This window comes from Augochlora pura, chromosome 6 (assembly GCF_028453695.1).
Source record: "Augochlora pura isolate Apur16 chromosome 6, APUR_v2.2.1, whole genome shotgun sequence".
NCBI lineage: Eukaryota > Metazoa > Arthropoda > Insecta > Hymenoptera > Halictidae > Augochlora > Augochlora pura.
This window is the reverse complement of record NC_135777.1, coordinates 20,697,766-20,719,135: the sequence shown is the minus strand read 5'-3', so window position 1 is coordinate 20,719,135 and position 21,370 is coordinate 20,697,766. Positions and strand designations below refer to the sequence as shown.

General features: G+C 45.5%; 1 protein-coding gene across 1 annotated transcript in view; it reads left to right on the top strand.

Annotated features, from left to right (window-relative positions):
* The window catches only part of LOC144471074 (uncharacterized), a 51,940-nt gene that overhangs the window by 4,509 nt on the left and 26,061 nt on the right, over positions 1-21,370 (top strand). The window contains exons 2-3 of the mRNA XM_078182780.1: positions 14,587-14,795; positions 20,332-20,467. Coding sequence (XP_078038906.1) covers positions 14,587-14,795; positions 20,332-20,467 — 345 coding nt within the window. The remainder of the gene's footprint in view (positions 1-14,586; positions 14,796-20,331; positions 20,468-21,370) is intronic.

Genomic DNA, 21,370 nt, shown 5'->3' with positions numbered 1-21,370 from the left:
CCCCCCCCCGACGCTGCTGCTTCCTCTTCTGCTGCTACTCCATTCTTCGGGGCCGGGATTCTCCGGTCTCTCTTTTTGTAGTTTCCTCCTTTAACGAGTCCGAACGATTGTCATTTTTCTATGCGACGTCGCGCGAGCGCTGCCCGGGATTCCGCAAGTGTCCGCCCGTTGAATAGGCCGGCACTTTAAATGCGGATCGTCTCTTTATACGGATATGGAGTAATTCTCTCGAGCAAGCGACCCGATTTATTCACGGGCGACCGACGGTATGCCTCCGCTCGGCTCTCCCTACCTCTCCTCCTCCTCCTCCTCCTCCCCGACGATCCACCCCCGTGGCGGCGGCGGCGGTGGGCTTACGCAACGCCCGGCACCTCCACAATTCCCCGAGACAGCCGGTCGGGCGAGAAAATTTTATCTGCAGCCGCGAGCTGCCACGCGAAAAGAATTCTATTCACCTGGGACGATAAAAGCTGCAGGCCGGGGGGGCAGAGGTGGTGGGCCCGGGGGAAGGGGGGTGGTGGGGTCAGGCGGGGGCGTCGCCGACCGGGCACGTTTAATTACTTCCGAATCCACCGTCCTGTTGTTTCACTCTAACAAAACACCGCCGCGAGATTTATCGTAACGACATCGCCGTGGACAGTTGCCGTCGTCGTCGTCCTTCTCCTCGTCGTCGTCGACGTGGTCGACGGCCTCGGAGGCGGCTGTTCTCGTCGTGTGTACTGATGGCCGCTGAAAAGATTGAACCTGCAAGGAACACCGGTCCCCCTCCCCATTCGTTTCGACGCTTTTTCTCTGTCCGCGTTGCTCGCCGCTGCCGCCGGATCGATGCCCACGCAGATCTATGTAATTGGGTGACTGATTAATGATCTCAACCCCGTGTTCGCGGGGGGCGAAAAATCGTTACCCCTCGTCTCTCTCGATTTTCGTCGCGCGATAATAGAGAATTAACCCTTTGCGCTCGAAGCATCGACTGGAAATCTGAAATAATTTTTCTGGCTTCTAGCGTTTCCATTTTATATAACAATATTTATTTGATGTGTATGATATTGAGTCTTGCGACTTGTGCAACAGTTACGCCTTTAACCCCTTGCAATATAATAACGAGTCGGACTCGTGACGAATGTTTTGTGCACGATTCGATAAATATGGCTGCCAATCGTTTCTATTAATTCGAAACAAAATTTGAATCCCCTCGCATCGAAATCTGGCAATGAAAGTTAACGAGGACAATCGGGACACTGGAGTCATCTCATTGTGTCAAGGAAATAATTAAGGACGAAACAATCGTAATCAATGTAGCTCTGAAAGACGTAATAGGGCAAGGGGTTAACAATTTTTAAATCTAAGCTTTGGCGATATGTATTAAAAATAATTTTCAAACGTGCTACAATGATTTTAATGGCGCCGTAGAGTCGCCACTCGAGTGCAAAGGGTTAATTCCACTCGGAAGTGACGCTGCGAAAATGTTGCTCGCGAACCTCGCGCTTCTTTCCGGTGTGGCAAAGATTGCAGATCGTTGTTGAATTAATTTCATTCGATTGAAATAGGATCGCAGTGTTTCTACGCGGGAATACATATTTATTGTGCGCGAACTGTGTTTATTGATCGAAATCACATTTTTCACGCTTTAGAAACATGAATGGGACCATCCAAAAATACCTTGCAGAAAGGATTTCGTTTCTGTTGTATAAATAACAGCAGATTATATACATCACTTCACAAAATTAATATCTTCTGTCTCTTTAATGTTGTACATATTTATTTGAACTAGCTATTTAAAGTTCCTGCTGCAGACTGCGCGATCGGAGAATGTTTCATTGGGTCTTTAAGTATGAAACGCATAGATTTTACATTGAAATTATAAAGCGTGCCTTCCATACTTAACGACCTATTGCATACACTTATAAAATCAAGCTCATGTTTCAGGCAGAGTTTCCATTAGCACGAAAATAAATAACTGTTTTAATGTGATCAATCCAGTACAGTTCACGATACACTTTGATAATAAATTGTGCACCGAGATAAGTAGATTAACGGCAAGATAGTCGGGGTAACAGAACCAGTCGCCGAACCAAGTGAGAAATATGAGAAATATTTGTAACGAAGTTTGATCCGACGGGGCACGCAACAAAACTATTTGATCAATCTAATGCAATCATATCGCTTCCAGTTCGCACAGCGGATTACTATCGATGCGCGGAGTTCGTTCGTTCGAAAAAGCATTTGCAGAGCATGCATTAATTAAAAGTTCCCCCCGTTTAAAAATATACGTGTATCCCCGTGATTCGCCGGCAACGTGTTAACAATCTTTTTTCGCGATCACGTGCAATAAAATAATTGGTGCGGCCGGCGCCGTTCGGCAGAACAAACTCGGGATATTTGGAATCGTAAATAAATTTCGCCGCGCGCGGAGGGTCGAAACCGATATATATAGTTGTATACGCACCCCGACACGCTGGACCCTCCTGACACCCCGCGAAAGATGAAACGCGCCGACGTTACAAATCTGTCGGAGGGGTCGCTTAAATTGCCTCGTGGCGCGCCCCTCGTGTCCCGACGTTTTCGGCTCTCATTAGCGCGCACGCACGTTCCAAGGTGCCGAGAGCGGTCTCTCTCTCTCTCTCTCTCTCTCGGTCTCGACGACTCGATTTCTGATCTCGCTAATTTGTCCCGCAGTTTGTCTTACGGACAATCGAGCCCCGTCGAAGTCCCGCGGGAACCGTTTCGCGGAGCAACCAGGGTAAAAGGGAGTTTCGGGGTGGAGTTCCCGGGGCGCGGAAGAGAAGGAGGCGGAATGGAAGCTTTCCAGTCTCGGATCGACGAAACCTTTCCAACTATCGGGGCCGGGGCTGTTTCCGCTAAATAGCTCCGGTCCTCGCTTTAATCGTCGTCGTCGCCTCGTAATGAATTCGCCAGGCTTTTCTTAAACGGGCTGGCTGGCTGGCTGGTTGCTGCTGCTGCTGCTGCTGCTAGTGCGTCCCCTCCGTCGCCGCGTCCCCGGGCCCCCTGGGTCGGACCGGCCCCCTTTTCAACCCTTACGCCCACTGCTGCCAATTGCATCGACGATTAAATTACGACGGCCAGGCAAAGGTGAACTAGGCGAAGTCGCAAATGAAATTCCGGCGAACGGAATCCGCCAGAAATCTTAACGATCCCCGCTATCTCGCCCCCGGACAGCGTGCCGACTACTTCGACCGAGGTTCCAAGGAAGTCCGTGTAATTTAAATCTCGGCCTCTTCCTCTTCTCTGCTCGGCGCCACCGCCGCCGCCGCGCGCTTCTCTCCCCCGCGCCCTGGCGATCCCGTATGACGCTAACGGGGGGAATGCGGACGCTTAAAATGCCTCTGTGTCCGATTAAATCTTAACAACCTAATTTCCCGAGCGCCGCGCCGCGCCGCGCTCGCCGCCGCAGACTAGATGTTCCACCGCTTCGATCCTACCCCACGGCTAACTCCTTCCTCGGCTGAATTTTTCGATCGCTCTCGCGCGCCCGCTTCCACTCACGGAACCGTTCTCACCGGCCAAAGTGGCCGGCGGATCGGCCGTAGAGGTGAAAATTAGACGTACGGAGGCTACCTCCCGTGGGGTCTCTCGGGGTATCTGGGAATAGTATTTTAAACTGACCGACCGCTCCGAGCGTTCGCTCCGCGGGAAGATTCGCCGGAAAGATTGCCGCGCGCCAGTGTCTTTGGTAAATTCATGGGCCGGTCTCGTTTCTCTTTTTTCCTTGCCGGCGATATGGTCGATCGTGTAAGGCGTACCCGATGCACTGTTCCAGCCTGATAAGATGGTAATGGAGTTTAAATTCAGTGTGCACCAGCAGCCCCCCATCCCCCCTCTCCGCGGCCTGGCAAACACGGCGCGAGCTACCGTCGGCCAATAGGGAATTTTATTAGGACGCCTCGCAGATTTCCAAACAGATTTTGCCTGCCGGATGTCGTAATCGATTCAGATTTTTTAACTCGATAACGCGGACGGAGTCGAGATACACGCGTCTTCTAATTAGAACGACGGACAACGTTCGAATCTTTCTATTGTTCCGCGGCGAAGTTTGTTCTGTACTACTTTGAAGAACTTGGCTAGCGGAGAAGCCGGTGTACACAAAGCGCGGGCGTGTGATAACCGGAGCGATAAGTAGACTGTGCGGATATTTACGCAAATTCTCGCGTCCATTGATCGCGCTCGCGAAAATCTCGGGAAGAGCTCCTCTTGTGTCAACTGGGAAACTCCTCGCGGTGAGCGGAACAGAATGTCGTAATTAATTTCCGCGATACTAATTTTTGACCAGATTTTTACCTAGGATGTTCCTTGGGCTTTGTTATCGTAGCAAGTATTAAATATTTATTGAGAAATAGATATTTATACATAAATGTATTTATATCGAGTGAATGGACGTTTTAAGATTGTTGTAATTTATTCCACGAAGGTTTTCGATTATTCTTCATATACCCTTTTCAGTACTTGTCGAAAATGTTCGAGAATATTCTAAAATAGTACTAACTCGTTCCAAGACACTTTCTCATTATTTATCACGTTCTTTTCACGAAATGAATCGTGAATTTTCTCGACGATTTAGGGTAGATTTAGCTTTCTCCAAAATGTTTTTTAATTATCTCTCATCTTCCGTTCGCAATGAACGTTCCAAGATCGTTATAACTTGTTATAAGGTATCCTCCGATTGTCTCTGGAAATTGCCGCAAAGTGAATTTAAATTGCCGGCGATTGATCTTGCGCGAGTTTGATTCGCAAAGCGGTGAGCTCCGTTTGAAGAAAGTCGAACACGATCGGTTGAAGAGACGTACTCCGAGTGCAAAACCGGAGTCGTGTCAAGGCTCTTATTATCGGGAGTGAAAAAGCCTAAATTATTAAGAATCCGTAGTCTAGTGGACAAACAGACTGCGTTATGTATTACAGAGAAAAATGAGTCGCTGTAGCTTTCAACACGTTCACGCGGGCGTGCATCACCGGCGGGTCACACGTGTCCGTCCCGTGAGACGACGTGTATTTCCTTATTTTGCTTGTATTTCACGGAATAGGTGGCGCAAAATGGGTTTATGTTATTTTATCTCAACGTTATAAACAGACATTTAATAGTAAAAACATAATAATTCAATAGTAAAAATATAATAATTCAATAGTGAAAATATAACAATTCAATATTATAAACATAACACAATTATTTAATTTTTTGAATTTCAAGCGCCGTCTCACAGAGAATACCTTGAATATCAGCGAACGTGTTGAGAGGAGAACGAACGCGAGAATAGAAGATTACAGATACATTACCGCCAACCAATTATAATAATTAAAAAAGAGATACTCCTAGGTGACACGTTATTAGATAATTGAAAAGTATAGGGAGGTTCCGTCGACCGTCGCGTTGTCTCGATCGTCCGTGGTCAGGTGCACCCTCGGCCAGAGCTGCACGCAGACTGTGTCTCTATCATAAATCTATCAAAGATTAAGCATCGTTCGGCCATTGCTAGAAGCAAATGCAGAAAATGTTTGTTTTGCACGAAGATCCGCAATTTAGTGAGAAGTCAGGAAATAGTGCAGATAGAGAAGGGTTGTGTCTTGATAAGAATTTACATAGATATGTATACATACCTGTTACATATTACAGGATCGTAGAATCGATTACTGTGAGATGACCAATTGTTATACCTTCGGCTAATTTTCAGGCATAATTAATTACACATTCATCGAATAACTGATCATACCAATAAATAAATAAAGCAAAAGGATATAAAAGTAGAGTACATTTTATCCGACAAATATAAAGTTAATTGCACCCGGAAAGAAATCTTGAAGCACAGCAATTGGTTAACCGGCTCCGCTAGGCGAAGCAAAGTGCCCAGAAAGAGCCGGCAAAGATAATTACCACAGTGCAAAGTCCTAAAACTCTTGCCTACGGAGATCGAGGCGAAAATCCACGAAAGCGGATAACTCCCGAAAAATTGCTGACGGTGTAGAAATTTCGGGATTTCCGGAGGGATGCTTTCTTACGGACGCAGCTCGCGCGTAAATTACGGGAAACACCGGGATAATTGAGAAACCGTCAGCGTCCGCTTTCGGCGTCGGCGGTCGTCTCCGTGGCGGAAAAAAAATCGGCTACTAAATATGTCGGGCGAGGGAGGGCACGAGGGGAGGGGCGCGGCGCGGCGCGACGCGGCGGAAAAACAAAAATTGCGTGTGCGACACCGCATTCTTTACGAGTTCCGAAGAGGGGAATAACGGGGCTGTCACGGGGAGGAATTTGTGTGCGGTTTTTTGGCTCCCGATGCTGTAATTTTTCGCGCGTATTTCAAACGGCGGTCGTTCGGCGAATTTAAAAGCGGCGACGCGACGGCCAGAAGAGCCCGGCCCGGGAGACTCGCCGCGGAAATAACTGTGGGGAATTCAACAAGATTTCCGAAAAATTAATCAACCGTTTCGGATATCCACTCTGCGAAAGCCGTCGCTTCGCTGCACTCTCTCTCTCTCTCTCTCCCTCTCTCTCTCTCTCTCTGCCCTGTTCCGGCTCTGCGCCGCGCGCGCCTGCTGGAATTTATTTTCGGGCACAACGGACGGGGGTATCGCGCGCGTTGAGTAAACTGAATCTGGTTGACCTAGAACGGGGGCGGGACTTAATATCGTGAAGGCTAGTTAGGTAAAATGCGCTCTAACGATATTTAACCCGGCAGAGACGCGGCGAAATTGGTATGTATGTCTACAAATAACACGGCGTGCTCGCGCGACCGCGCCGACTCCTCGCCAAATGTACGCGTCTGTGTGTATACGTTTCCATGGGTGTCGTGTGTCCGTCGACCGTGTCCCCCCCTCGAATCTATATATGTATACATGTATGTATACGGTTGCTTGTGTCCCCTGCTGTCGTGAACACCCGATAGAACGTTTCTCTCCGAATGTCGCGTAGTGTCTGCAGTGTGCGCCGCGTCGCTTCCTCTGTAGTGTTTTCTGCCGTTGGTATATACAACTTGCCCGTATTGTTAGACCCGCGAATACACTTGTCAATGGTGGTTCAATGGGATCTTACTGTGACCTTCGGGGGCTATCCCCGACTGCTTCGGATCATTTCGAATAGTTCGTATCCAATTAGAACTAGAAGTAGAGAGAGACCCCTGTACTTTACCGTGGCACACCTCAAATTACACTTGTCGATCTATTCAGCGCACCGTGGCCCACGCCATCGAGAACACACAATGGCGCGCGATGAATACAGTCGTTCCTGTTCCTGGTCTCGCAAAAATCAACCCTTGCACGGCGACGTGCGAATTTTATAAAAAAGATTCTACTTCCGGTAGCTTTGGATCTCGTCGATGATAACAGTGGCTTTTCGAGAGGGTGTAAAGAAATATTTATTTTCAGCAGTGTTAGATGATTACTTTTCTTGAATAGTATGGTTTGGAGAGTTGTTCAGCGTATGTGCATTGTCGTAATTTTAAAGACATCGCTAAGTATGTAGTTAACCCTTCGTGTTACGGTTTCCTTCACAGTTTCGTTCATCAGCACTTCTTCGTCCTTAATAATTTCCCTCAACTTTATTTATTAATCTAGATTTATTTTAAAAGAAACGAACAACATTGTTACGGTGCCCAGGGTTGAAAGAAATTCTTCAAAGCAAAATTCGGTAACAATAAAATACGAACAATAGACAATCACTAAACTATAGAAATTAAGAAATTAAAGAAATTAAAGCATTATAGAAATTAAGAAATTACAGAAATTAAAAAATTATAGAAATTAGGAAATTACAGAAATTAAAAAATTATAGAAATTAGGAAATTACAGAAATTAGAAAATTATAGAAAGTAAGAAATTATAGAAAGTAAGAAATTACAGAAATTAGAAAATTATAGAAAGTAAGAAATTACAGAAATTAAAAAATTACAGAAATTAAGAAATTACAGAAATAAAGAAACAAACAGTCTGTGAAAGCATCAAGCACGGGTCGAATTTTCTCTCTCCGCATAGCATAGATCGCGGCTGTGTAATTCTATAAAAATTAGTATTGCCGAAGTAGCCAGCCTTTATCGTTCGGGCGGTTATCGCAGATCCGAGCGACAGCCATTGAATTTGCGGCTCGCTAAGAGAAGAACGAGCTTAGATTAGTATTCTGTCGATACGAGTGCTAGAAAAGTTGATCGTAGCTGCCGCAGAAATAAGTGGCCGGAGCCCGTTCACAAAAGAACCAAGTGCCATTCCTTGAATCGTCCGGCCAGATATAGAATTTGGAGCGCGGCTTATCAAAGAAACACGCTTTTCCCGTTCTCATTAGGCGAATGGAGGAGGCGGAGGCGGAGGAGGAGGTTGGCGGAGGTTGGGGCGGGGTTGGAGGCGGCGATCGCAAAAATTCGAGGCCATCTTTCCCTGTCACTGGGAACCAGACGCAGATTGCTTTACAGGAAACCGTAACGCTCCCAAGTAGGCCGCCGCGCGCCGCCGAGTATTCTTCTTTATCGGTGGAAGAAAAGGGCAATGCCGTTTTATTTACTAGAAACTGCAATTTATTACTTGTTTCGCCGTCGTAACAGCGGCTCAGGCTCGTTCTCCTCGGGACAACGACCATTAGCTTTTACAACTGTCTACATTATTCTATGCCAAATACTTATGCCCGGGCGCTACCAACTACTTACGGGGCCGGGGCGCAGCCAAATGGTAATTACAGTTACTTGTTCCGCCGTATACCGAACTGTAACAGTGAAGAAGATGGTCCGGGGGCCCTATAGTCTCTGAGCTGATACGTTGCGGTGGATGAGCCGGCGAGCACCGCGCACGGTTCCGCCGAAAGCTTTGGCTCTCCTTTATAACTGTACGCCTGGGACCTTTCGCAAATCAGCATGCGGGATATACGAATTTACTCGCTCTTACAAGCGCCGGATCAAGGAACACACCCCCCCCTCGCGTAACTAACTAACCGCTTATGCTTCAGAGAACTGTTTGCTTGCCACGGAAATTCCGACCCTGTCAATTTTTCATTAACGCTCGAACTACGAAATCGCGGCGCCGACCGGCCGCTTTAAATCCTTATTCTGTATGCCGTGCATTGTTATATTTATTTGCTTGCTATTTTCTTCATAGCTGAAATGAACTTCTTCAGTAATTTCTACGAATATTTATTGCCAGTCTATTATTTATTTAAGTGTTCAAATGACAGATAGTAGGTTATCAGTAGAAGCCTCCATCACGAGTCAGACTCGTCGAAGCTAGAGGTTAACTATTAGATAATAATTTTCTAAAAATTACTGGTATTCTTAGAAGATCGGATCTCTTGTTAGTACTTTAACAAATTTGCCTATGAACTTTATTACTAAAGCATATATTATAGTTAAAACTGTACAATTATGAGCAAATCGGACCTTGCCATTTTTATGAAACGATATGAATTATTTTCGTTCAGGTTCTTGGTATTTTTAGCGTTCGAGGGTGTCCTTGAATTATTATAGATCTATTAAGGCATATTTTCGACCGATTTGGAGCATCAGCCTGTTAAATGGTGCCATGTCAGGCGAATGAGCTATCAGTCACAATCCCGGCATCGCAAACCATTTGAGTGGCCTCGGACTCGGTTTTTCCAAGATTGAATGGACGTACTGCCGAATATGTGATTTACTGGCTACCATCGCATGTATTATTAATTTATATGGTTGTGGTTTGTTAAGCTCTGGCGCTTGGAAATCGTAAAGAACGACCAAATGATTTCATTTCAACAGACGTGAAAACATCTTTCTCTTCGTGAACTAATTCATGCAAATTTCATCGTTATCACGTACAGTGTAATTATTGTACTATGTCGAATCGAATTAGCATCGAATTATCACGAAATTAACAACGTCCAATACAAAACAGTCACCTCTCTGAAAGTATTTTGCCAGCATGAATTTTTATAACACCGGAAAACCCATCTAAAACACCGGCGATTGGAAAAATACAATTTTACGAATGAACAAAGTATGTTTAAAACCGCGACAGGTCGCATTGTCCTTACCGCCCAGATTTTCGAAAATATTTAAAGCGGTCCGAATGAATAAACAAAGCCAATTCGATCCGGCGATTAATATTGATGAAACCCGTTTTATTTTTAAACGAAAACGTGCAAGCATTCGACACGTATCAGCGGTTGAAAAATTCAGCTCGATATTACAGCTCGGCGCGCGAGCGCGGTCGGGAGCAAAAATATTTTTCGAGGAGCAATCGCGAAAATGTCTTCGGACGGTTTCCCCCGTGGGATGAGGGGGGGGGGGGGGGGGGGGGGGAGTGGGGAATCGCAATTGACAGTCGAACCGTTTGTTTGCCAGACAGAACTCCTATCAATTTAGCTGTCCAAGTCGTCAGCAGGAACGTTGACGATTTTCTTCTTTTCTCTCTCCCTCCCTCTCTCTCTCTCTCTCCCTCTCGTCCAATTCTTTCTCCCCCAATTTCGCTTGAATGCCGGAGCAGATTCGAAAACAACTACCACTTACCGGCGACTCGTTCAAGTGTTCCGGCGAGTTGAGAATTGGAAACTTTAATGAACAGAATCCCTGAGTTATACAGATATCGCCAAAGTGTTATTGAAACTACAATAAAAGGCAACTAGCGACATTGTTTGACAATTACCGCAGCCGAATGGTTCGACGGCGTTGCAAAAATTCGCTGCCGGTTAATTTTATACTTCTGTCCGTCGGCGGAACTTTCTAACGGGCGTTGTTCGGTGTCCGGTCACATTCCGTTCCGATTTCAATTCATATCTGATTTATTATCGGTCGTCGTTCGTTGGACAAATTTATGCAATAACGAAGAAAAAACTTGAACCGTTTCGCGCGGGTCGGCGAGTACAATTTTTCAAATCTTGCGCGAGATGAGAAATTCGGGTTGTCTGAGCTATTGCAATATACATGTATACCACACTATACCAGTATACCCATGCGGCCTAGTTCTACATTGAAAGTTAGTTATTTTGTACTTTTTTCATTCTATACATAAAATTAAGTTTGAAGATGCCGCAGCCTTCGCACAAAGCAAACAATCGTAATATTTATTTTTGATCCTCAAGATTATCTCCACTATGTTAAAATATCATAAATAAATATTTTGAATCCATTAATGAAAAAAAGAAAATTAATTGAATATATTATTAGTAATAATTATCTATTTATAATAATATTTCATAGATGAAAATATCCTAAATAAGTTAAACTAGAAGTTAATTTAGAAAAATAATCTCATCCCGAGAAATTGAGCAAATAACATACTCAGCGACGTATCGATCTTCTCACTATAAAACCCTGTAACGTTTCTGTAAATTCATTTCACCCCCGATAAGCGAGTCGCTTGCTAGCAATCACGAGCGCACACCTCCAGCGAAGGATTTCGTTTTAATGCACGGGGCGTTTCTCACCCGCGGTAGCTCCCAAAGTTACCGTTTCCCCGCGAAGACATAAAACTAACCCCCTCCCCTCCCCTCCTTAAGTTTTCATAGGTATGAATGATAGCGCTGAAAGAAATTGCACAGGTGTTTGCGTGCTTCAAGTGCGACTCCGAGTGGTGCTAAAAAGCACCTGAAGTTTTCGGCCACGCGGAGCCCACCGTTTCAAGTCCCGCGCTGTATGTAGTTCACGAGAACACCGTCTGGTCCGACGGAGTTGGTCAGTCCGTTCAAGAATTGCCGGCCTTTGCCGGAGACATCTGAATTGGCCTCGCTTTGTTTATGTCTATCTGCTGGTAATTCCTAGCCTGGGCTGCTCCGAATTAGCGGTACTTTCGTCAACGTGACGCCGAATTGCTGGACGATGTTCTGAAACGAATTCGACGCTTTTACTATACTTTTATCGTTGCATTTTTGTATGGATAACAAAGTTCGTGGTGGACAATTTATTTACAGTTGTTTATCTCTATGGAAAAATTTTGAAGAAAAAATGTTTTCCAGTTTTCAGGTGTAAAGATTGTTATACTATTTTTCTACTATTAGAACTATTTTTCCTAATTATGAGTGACCATAAAATCTTCTAATATTCGAATTAAGTCAAATAACCTTTCGCCGTTTATTTACGCTATGAACGGAGATTTACTGTGATAACTTATTAAATACGAACGTTATTCCGTGGCTTTGAGTCAGAATAAAATACAGGTCTTTTACTATAAATATTTAAACAATTTGCACTCGGCGAATCGTCTCAGATTAGCTTTGAAGACTCGGCGCATTTGTTCGCACAGTAATAAGTAATACTCCATCTAAATAGAGTTTGGTACAAGATTCTATTAGCCGAGGGATTGTTAATTTAGAAAGTGCTATTATGGTCAGCGATTTTGTTACGCGTTCCGTGAGAGGACATCCGAGTACTAAAATTTAATCACTTAAGTATATGTAGGCGCGCAATATAATATAAATTCGACTTTTAGAAAGGTATTTTTAGGTTAGAATGATACGTTGCCATCGACGGAATAATCACATTCGTTTCGAACGATTCTTTTTAATCTAATGCGAACGGCAAAAAAAAAAATGACCGGGAAACAGCCCACGTGATTTTCATCAAGGGCTGTACACCGGTTGAAGTGCGAATAATTTTGGGATCAGAATTTCCGCGCTGCAGTTCGATGCGTATTTCGGGGTAAACAGTTAAAAAGCTTGAAAACGGTGTAGGATTATATCGCGGGCGGGCACGCACGAACAAAATAGAACGCCGCGGGTACCGTAGATTTTCATCCCCAACGGGGACAAGCATGAATACTTGTGCAAATAAAACAATTACCATAAAAGGTATATTTTGCCGTAAAGTTTGCGCTGCGAGAGGGGGTGGGGGAGGGAGGGGGAGGGGAGGCGGGAGACGCGCGCGTGTATACGAGAGAGCACGTGTAATTACTTCGGTAAACAGCGGCACAACTTTGCAAAGTTGGAGTTTGGATATCCTTTAAACTAATAGTTTTTTGCGCAAGTAGCCTAATAGGTTCTCGCTGATAATTAGTGTGCCGCGAACAACGGCACTAAAAGAAACGTGGGCCGCAACTATGCAACTCTTCCCCCCCCCCCCCTTTTTTTTCCATTCGCTGCACTGGTTTTTCACGGCAGCGACGAGCACCGACGGAAATAATATTTTAATATTATACGATACGCCGGCAAATTAAATATTTCAAAATCGATCATTGCTAACACGATTCGCATTAACTATATATCCTTTTCATTTCACGTGATATTACCGATGAAATGCTTTTTAACCCTTTTACCGTGGCGGCGCGTTTGAAATAAATTCATACATTTGCCGGATTAAATACATTTCAGAAATAAATTCGCAATGTCTTCTTCGTCGAGCTTTTAGCAATCGTGTTGGCTCCGATTCTTTGATAATCGGTTACGTATAATTAATTAGACTTTTACAAGACTCTTTCTGTCGATATTTTCGCACAATTAATTCCATTTCATGGGTTTCGATATAGTGTGTATATTGTTTCCATCTGACGAATTTCTTGTTCTTAATAATCATAGTTCGCTTGAGACATTTATGCGTTAATATATTGACAGTTTCAAGGTTTAGGTATATTATAATTATTTGAAAAATATGGTAGTTTTTCTTTGAATTTCGAAGATACCATTTCCAAGGAGAATTACACGAAATTAGTATACATCTACAATCTTGGACACGTAATATATTTTAAAAGATGTCAAGCTTTTTAGACAGAAAAGTACGCTCCGAATCTGTCAAATAATTTCTGAGATAAAAATTGATATGCATCCTGTTTAATATTAACCGACTCAATTAAAATAAATTCGTTCGAATCAATCCATATTTTACAGATTACCGCAGCAACTGAAATATTAACCCCCCATCCCTTCCTGATGCTAATTTGGCACTATTTTTAAGTACCAGAGTATTCATATTTAATTACTAGAGCATTGCTATTTTTAGGGAATTCGACCCGAGACTTTAGAACAATTCTATTTTTATTATCTAGTAATATCTGTTATTGTCAATGAAACATCATATAATGTAAAAATGTGATAATATTTATTAGAAAAAGAGCCTTGTGTGCGTCAATCTGATTTGACAAAAATCAATTTAAATGAAAGAAGTAATAATTGTGATATTCTCGTTGAAATGACTTGATAATATATTTATGTACTTCTCAAAATCCTGAAATATATTTTCTTTTATTCCGAAGCATTAAATTTTAACGTACAAAAAATTATCATCGCTTCACCTCACTTTTGTAAAATTTCCTAAATCAATTCGAATGGCAAAACTAATAGAATTGTGATATTCTCGTTGAAATGACTAGACAATATATTTACATATTTTTCAAGAGCCTAAAATATGTTTCCTTTTATTCCGAAGCATTAAATATTAACGTACAAAAAATTGATCATCGTTCCACCCGATTTCTGTAAAATTTTCTTTGACTTCGATACAACTATGTCATTTGTCGCGGCGTAATTTCTCACTCCTCATAAACCGGTCTTCGATAGCGAAAGTGTTAACCCCGACTCGTCGCCCGTCCGCCGCCGGAGATCTCTCAATTGCGGGAGCACGGCGGAATGGAAGGGGGGCTCGGCTGAAAAGTCGAAGCCGTCGAGTAGGCCGGCCACTAAATAGAAACACCTGTCTGTTGCAGGAATTTGCTCCGGTTTGCGAGAAGTGCGGATCCAGATACCGACGGCCGTGAAGAAAGGTGACTCGGCGATACTGAACTGCTGGTATGACACCGAGGGGGATCCTTTATACGCCGTCAAGTGGTACAAAGGGGGTCGAGAGTTTTATCGCTACGCCCCGAACGAGACCCCGGTCGTCAAGACTTTCCCCATTGGGAACTTGACGGTGAAGGTGAGCATCGAGTTTCCGTCCTTCTCTCTCTCTCTCTCTCTCTCTCTCTCTCAATCCCGGCCGCCCTCTCCTCCGACCTCCCCCCTCCCCCCACACACCCTCCTCGATCTTTCTCCCCCGTCTCTTCTTTGCTTCCCTGGGTCGACGGCGGTCGACGAAGCTTCCACCGCGCGGGAAATCTTTTTCGTGGAGCAGACCCGACGGCCGACGCCACGACGGAAAAAACGCCGCCGGCTGCGGCAAGACCAACGTCCGGGGATTTATCGTGGCCGGGAAGTTGGATGGAACAATAACCGAACGTTTCTTCTGAAATATGGCGGCGAGATACCGAAAGTCCTCCCTCGTTTTCCTCTCCCCCCCCCCCCCCCCCTCCAATGGAACTATACCGCGGGTGGTCTCTCGGACCTACGGAACCCCCGAGCCCCGGCCTAATGAGCGGAAATCAGAAAGGGAATCGCCCGGCGTCGATTAAGCCGGGAGAGAGTCGTTCGAGCTTTTTACGAGGACCCGGGGGAGCCGGTTTCGCGTTTAGGGTGTGTGAGAGAGAGAGAGAGAGCCGCCCTTGAGACGCCGATGAATCGATTACCGGGACGCTTCTGTCATTATCGTCGCCGACATCGTAAACATTGTTACTCGTCGTCGGACGCGTTCGTTGAGAGACCGAAGGTAGAACGATGTTTAGAGAGACCGGCTGTGTGTCGCGTCGGGGGAAGCGTCGTCGCGTCGCCGCTATATTTACAGGTGCGACAGCGGATGCGGGTTTTAATAAGTCTACGGGAACAGTTGCGCCGGTGCGAGACACCTTCTTTCTAGAAATAGACGCCGACGGTAAGTGTGTCAATTACTGTGCCCCGTTAAAATGACGCGCGAGGTTTTCGACAAATTAGTTCCTTTCACTTATATCGCACTTCTTACAATATTAAAATATATATTAAAAATATATGTTGATTTTTAATATAAATGTAATTTAGAAGAGTTTTGAGAATACAATAATTGAAGCTTTTTTGGAAAGCATTATTTTTCTTGTTCTAAGGGTTTTGACGAGATCGAGGCAGAAACACATGAAACCATATATCAGAAATTTAAACAATTATCTTCGGTATTTTCTAAGTCTCAAGAAGTTAATGTTTTAATTCGACTATGAAAATTACAGGTCAAATTTTATTGAGAAAATTTAATACCTTTAGTTCAGTAATGTCGTTTTTAAATACAAGCAAAATTGTAAGGGCACAGCAATCAGAGGGTGGCATAGTAATTGACATTCTTTTCACGCTGCATTGATCAGCACTTATTTGTCCTTAATAATCCCCTTAATTAGACCTTAATATTGTCTTTATTTACTTCCATTTCTAGTCTCTGATAACAAAAGAATTCAATTTGATTTCGATTTAAAAGAAATTATATTAAATAATATTCATATTTAGCAGACGTTGCATGAAATCTTTGCCACTTTCTCTGACTCGTTATTATAGCGCAAAGGGTTAACCTGTTAAGGGGACGTGTGTTCTATAAACGAGTTAAAAGGCAAGAGCGTCGTCGATGCCTATCCCCGGTGTGCACGTTCGATAAAGTAACCGGAATGACGAGACCGCCGCGTGTTTAAATACAGACCGCGCGTCACTGGAGCAACGCCGCCGAAGTGTCTGATGGTATATATTCTTGACATGATGCTAATTTCATGTTGTTCCCGATGGTCGTTAGCCCTGTGATTATTGTAGCAGAATTATTATAGTAATTATGCGGGGATTCGCGGAACTAATTCGATTGGTCGCCTCTAATGAATTTCATATTGATCCCCATCGCGGTTCTGAATTAATAAGAAGCCCATTATACGTGCACCTATAAGTATCTCCTTGCGGCCATGTCAGTGATTCTTCGGAATATCGAAGAAATTCCTTATAAGTCGCAACGGTCGCTGAATTTTTCAGTGTCGTTCGGTTCTATGCTCTCCAAATTTAATTTTTTAACGTAGAGAAGAAGCTCGCGCACATTTTTCATCAATGTCCAGTGCTTTGCCGAAGTCGTGAATGTTGCTGTTTTGTAGAATATTTGCTTGTGATCGTTCCACGTCAGACACGAATCCCGTATCAGGGTAGAACTCACCGAACTCATAAAATCAATCTTGCCGGTCAAACGACAGCAGGTTTCCGGCCGAAAAAACTTGACCAGTTCCGCGCTGCAATTTCGTCCCGATTCATCGATCGTGGCGGGGGAGGAATTGTCACGCGCAACCCGCGAGCTCCTCCCCCCCCCCCCCCTACATAACATTCGCGCGTCGATTCTACCTCCGTTCAATTAACGATCGCTCATCTCAAGAATAAAGCAGATCACCGCGGATCAACATGAAAATTTCGCGCGATAAATAAAACATCGCGCGCGCGCGCGCGCGTCGACGAAATCCGCGCGCGCTTGTATCTCGTAGGATCCGTCAATTCCGGAACAATCCGTTGCGCGGCGAGAAAGAAAAAAAAGGAAAATAAAACTAAATAAAATTCCGTCGGAAACCGGAATTTCCAGGGTAACAACAACCCCTTCCCAGCCCTCCCCCTCCTTCTCACCCCCTACGGTGCACGTACCCGGACAGGCCGCAATATTCCGCGAAAGCTTTCCATAATCCTTCGTTTACCATGCAAGTGTCTCGTTATTTTCGTTGCCCGCCCCCTCTTCGACGCACCCTCTGCCTACCTGACCCCCACCCTCCCCCTCCCTTTTGTGCATTCTCCGAAAAAGGCGCGTTAGAAAATTACGAAAAAACGTAGGCAACGAAAACAAAAAAACAAAAAAAGAAGGAATAAAAACAATAGGGAAAAGTAACACCGGCGCAAAATTGCTTTTCCGGGCTTTAGTATTAAATCCTCGCCGGAACGATGTTGCTTACCGAGTCGCGCGCGCGCGCTATTGGTCGGGGCGGCGCGTGTACGCGACAGAATTCTCCGCGGGGCGAGAAAGAGGGCCGCGCGCGTCGGTATTCCCCGTGGTGGTTCCGCGGTGCGCGCGCGGGCTCGCGCTCTGCGGGGTTTCGCGAGCGAGCGAATAAATCGCGCAACGCGTCGCGGAATTCTGCGGAACTGGCCGACGGGACGCCGTTACGGAGCGTAATGTTGCTCGTAAACTGCGTCGGAGGGGGATAGAGTAAGAGAGAAAGAGAGAGAGAGAGAGAGAGAGAACCGGCCTCTGTATTCCGCGGGACCGTGAAGCTCTCCCTACGCCGGAGGGTGGCTGGCTGGCTGACTAGCTGACGCCGCCGTCGCCGTCGTCGTCGTCGCTGCCACGCTGCCGTTGTTGGCTCGAACACCGAGCGAAACTCTCTCTCTCTCTCTCTCTCTCTCTCTCTCTCTCTCTCTGTGTGCGACTGTGACTGGGCTGCAACGCCGTCATTCCGAATCGATATCGCGAAGAGGCGAACGCTGGTCCAGTTTGCCGTCTTCGCAACCGTGGATTATTCAACGGCCGTTCCGCTGCCCGACGGGAACAATGCGAATCGGCCGCGGGTCTTTGTCTTCCGGTCGATTGATCGATGCTCGCTAACCACGCAGCACACCCCGTCGCACACGTACACACCCATACGCGCGCGGCCCCGCTCTCCCCCGACGCCGACGCTGCTTCCTTTTTTTTTCGGGCAACCCGCGCGCGGCGACACCGTCATAAATCCGCGGTGCCGAAAGCGTATCGAAGGGTGCGCGAAAAAGACGCTGGTCAACGTGTCGGAATGATCTGCGTCGGTGCCCGCTGGAAAATATTATTCGTAGGTGTGCTTGTAATTCGTAATGCGCGTTCGCTTTATGTTTTTGCTGGTTAACGCTAAAATTCTCGTAGAGGCGGAGAGAATTAATTAATGAAACCGAATGCAGACGGTGGAACTTTAACAGAGCAAATGCTGGATTAACTCTTCTCTAAGCATTTTAGTAACATTCCGTTTACTTGTGTTAGGTTATAATAAATTCTGGAAACTGGTACAAAATTAGTAGCCTTGGAGCCTTTTGATGTCTGACGGTGAAAATAAAATATCTTTCTGTACTAGCTTCTATACAGAGATCTTTTCTGTTTTTGAATTAATTAAGTAGCAAACTTCAAAACCCAAAAATAAGAAGTTCCAGCAGAAATAGCAGATCGACAATCTCATGTTTAATAAACTTAGCATCGCGAACGCCCCTCGAAAAAAGCTTGTATTAATGCACCCACTGCGCCCTTTGCAACACTGTTTATTTCTTAGCAAAATTGCAAAGCACGAAAACGAGTGCTAATTTTATCTACGGAAGAGGTCCGAAGAGACTTCTTCCGGCATACACGGTAACCCCGTGTCGAACAAAAAGTCGCGCAGAAGTCGTGAATTGAAGTCAGCGTAGCTCAGTCAGCTGCGAAAGTTCCTTCGACCAGTGCGGTTTTTAAGTAGCTTTTATATTTCGCAAATAATGCTCGCAAGCACAGTTTCCCTAAATGAATGCGGTCCGTCTTTTCACCCGTTGAAAGGCTGACCTCGGCCGGTGCTCAGGACCTCTTAACCTTTGCTTAAATTCAGTAACAGTCGTGTAGACTGACCTTTTGTATGCGGGGATGCTACCCTGCATTTTCGGTCTCAGCTATAACCGGAAGCGTCGCCATTCTACGCGGCGTTCCCCCGCGTCTGTCTGCTCAACTTTCCAGCATCAAACCGGCGAATCCCTTTTTAACCGTCCCAGAAATGCGCTCCTGAATCCCGGTCTCGCTTAAATAATCTTAAACAATCTCGTCCCTTATTCGTTCCTCGAACAAAATTTTTCATATCCAGTCCTATGCATCATGCGGTGGATGGTTAGAGAAAATCGAGAGGGTATTTTTCGTGCAACGGTATGTCATACAAGACGCACGTATCCAAATGTTTAAACAAATGTTAAAAAGCTCGTATGATCTTGACAGAACCCAATCGGATAATTAGACGTGGCCAGTAAAATTACGCAAGTCAATGATGCTTGCGTGATAACTGTTCGCTTTATATTAAAAATAATAAAAGTGAAGATACTTCTACTTTGGTTCGAAATGATCTTATAATTATAGTATATTGTTTCAACAATTCGACACAAACAGGAAAACTTGGAATATTCGCTTAACCCTTGCCGTACCATTTTCTTTGCAATTACTAAAATTTTCTCCATCACATTAATTTCTTCGAGGAAAAAGGAATTTTATATTTATTATCAGCTTACAATCTACTTTAATATTTAAATACTGCTAACAAGAGAATAATATTTAATTCCTTAAAGGAACGGATGAACGTTTATACCTAACATGTTATTGTCATAAATCTCCATCGCGAGTCCAACTCGTTAAAGCACGGCAAAGGGTTAATCTGACAAAAGTTTCGTTAATGTGTAATTCGAACGCGTTGCTCGATAAGATCGCGTCGAACAAAAGAGGTCGGAGGGTGAAGAGGGGTCTGGCTGGTTCCGTTGAAGATCATCGAGAGCCAGCCGGTCGCCGCGGCTAATCCTGTTTATTTCAGTTTCGTCAGTCCGGGAAGCCACTGACGAATCGATCGGGGGTGTGCGCTCTGTTACAGAAAACCGAGAGCAACTCGACCCAGCTGAGCCTGACGAATTTGGAGCTGAACGCAGCGGGCGTGTACAGCTGCGAGGTATCGGCGGACGCGCCATCCTTCCACACGGACATAGTTTACGCCACCATGAACGTTGTCGGTAAGGTGTAGCAAGCGTGTTTATTAAGTCGTGCCGGAACTTTACGCCGTCGGTGGACGCGATACGAAAACGTGTCGCGTTCGAGTCTGCGGCCTGGGCAGCCTCCTCTCATATCTCTCTCTCTCTATCTCTCTTTCTCTCTCGTATTTCTCTCTTACCCCGTCTCTCTTGCTCTCAAACTTGAGCCGCGCAGTTTCGAACTGCGAATTAATACCAGCCATGGCCTGGGTGGACTTAAGGGCTTACGCGAATCGCTGTGGACCGAGCCGAAGATAATACTGCGGGTACACGCGGCGGAATGAACGGGGAATTAGGTGTTTTAGGGGAAGTCGAATTAGGTTAACCGTGTTTTTCTTCGTTCCCCCGTGATTGCCCGATGATCTCTCGGCCCCTTTCTTCGTTCGATTTCCGAGCGACGGTCGGCCTCGGGGCGATTAGGAGGATGCGAGGCGCGCCCCGCGGGTGCGTCGACTCGTCCGAGGAGTCGTGTCGGTCGCTCATTAATTTGTCGGCTAATGACAGATCACCGGGCGATACCGCGTGAAAAGCTGAAACGCGACGAACAACAAAGCCCCGAGGTGGATTAAAGATAGTTTGCAACGCGGCGCTGGTCCCGCGACGCCAGGCCGCCGCAGTCACCGCGCGCCGTGTCGCGTCGCGTCGCGTCGGGCCGGGCCGTGTCACGCCGTGTCGTCCCGTTTACGCTGTTGGTACGGTAAATACGCGGCCGCTCGCGAACCCCCGTAAATTCGGGACCGTCTCGTTTCATTGTTGCGAGCCGAACGGAGGCAAAGAAAGCGACGAAACGGGCCGGGCGAACAAATAGCGAGAATTACCGTTCCCGCCGGGCGCCCGCCTATTATATAATTGCTATTTTAGCCGACTGTACGAATACCGGTTTAA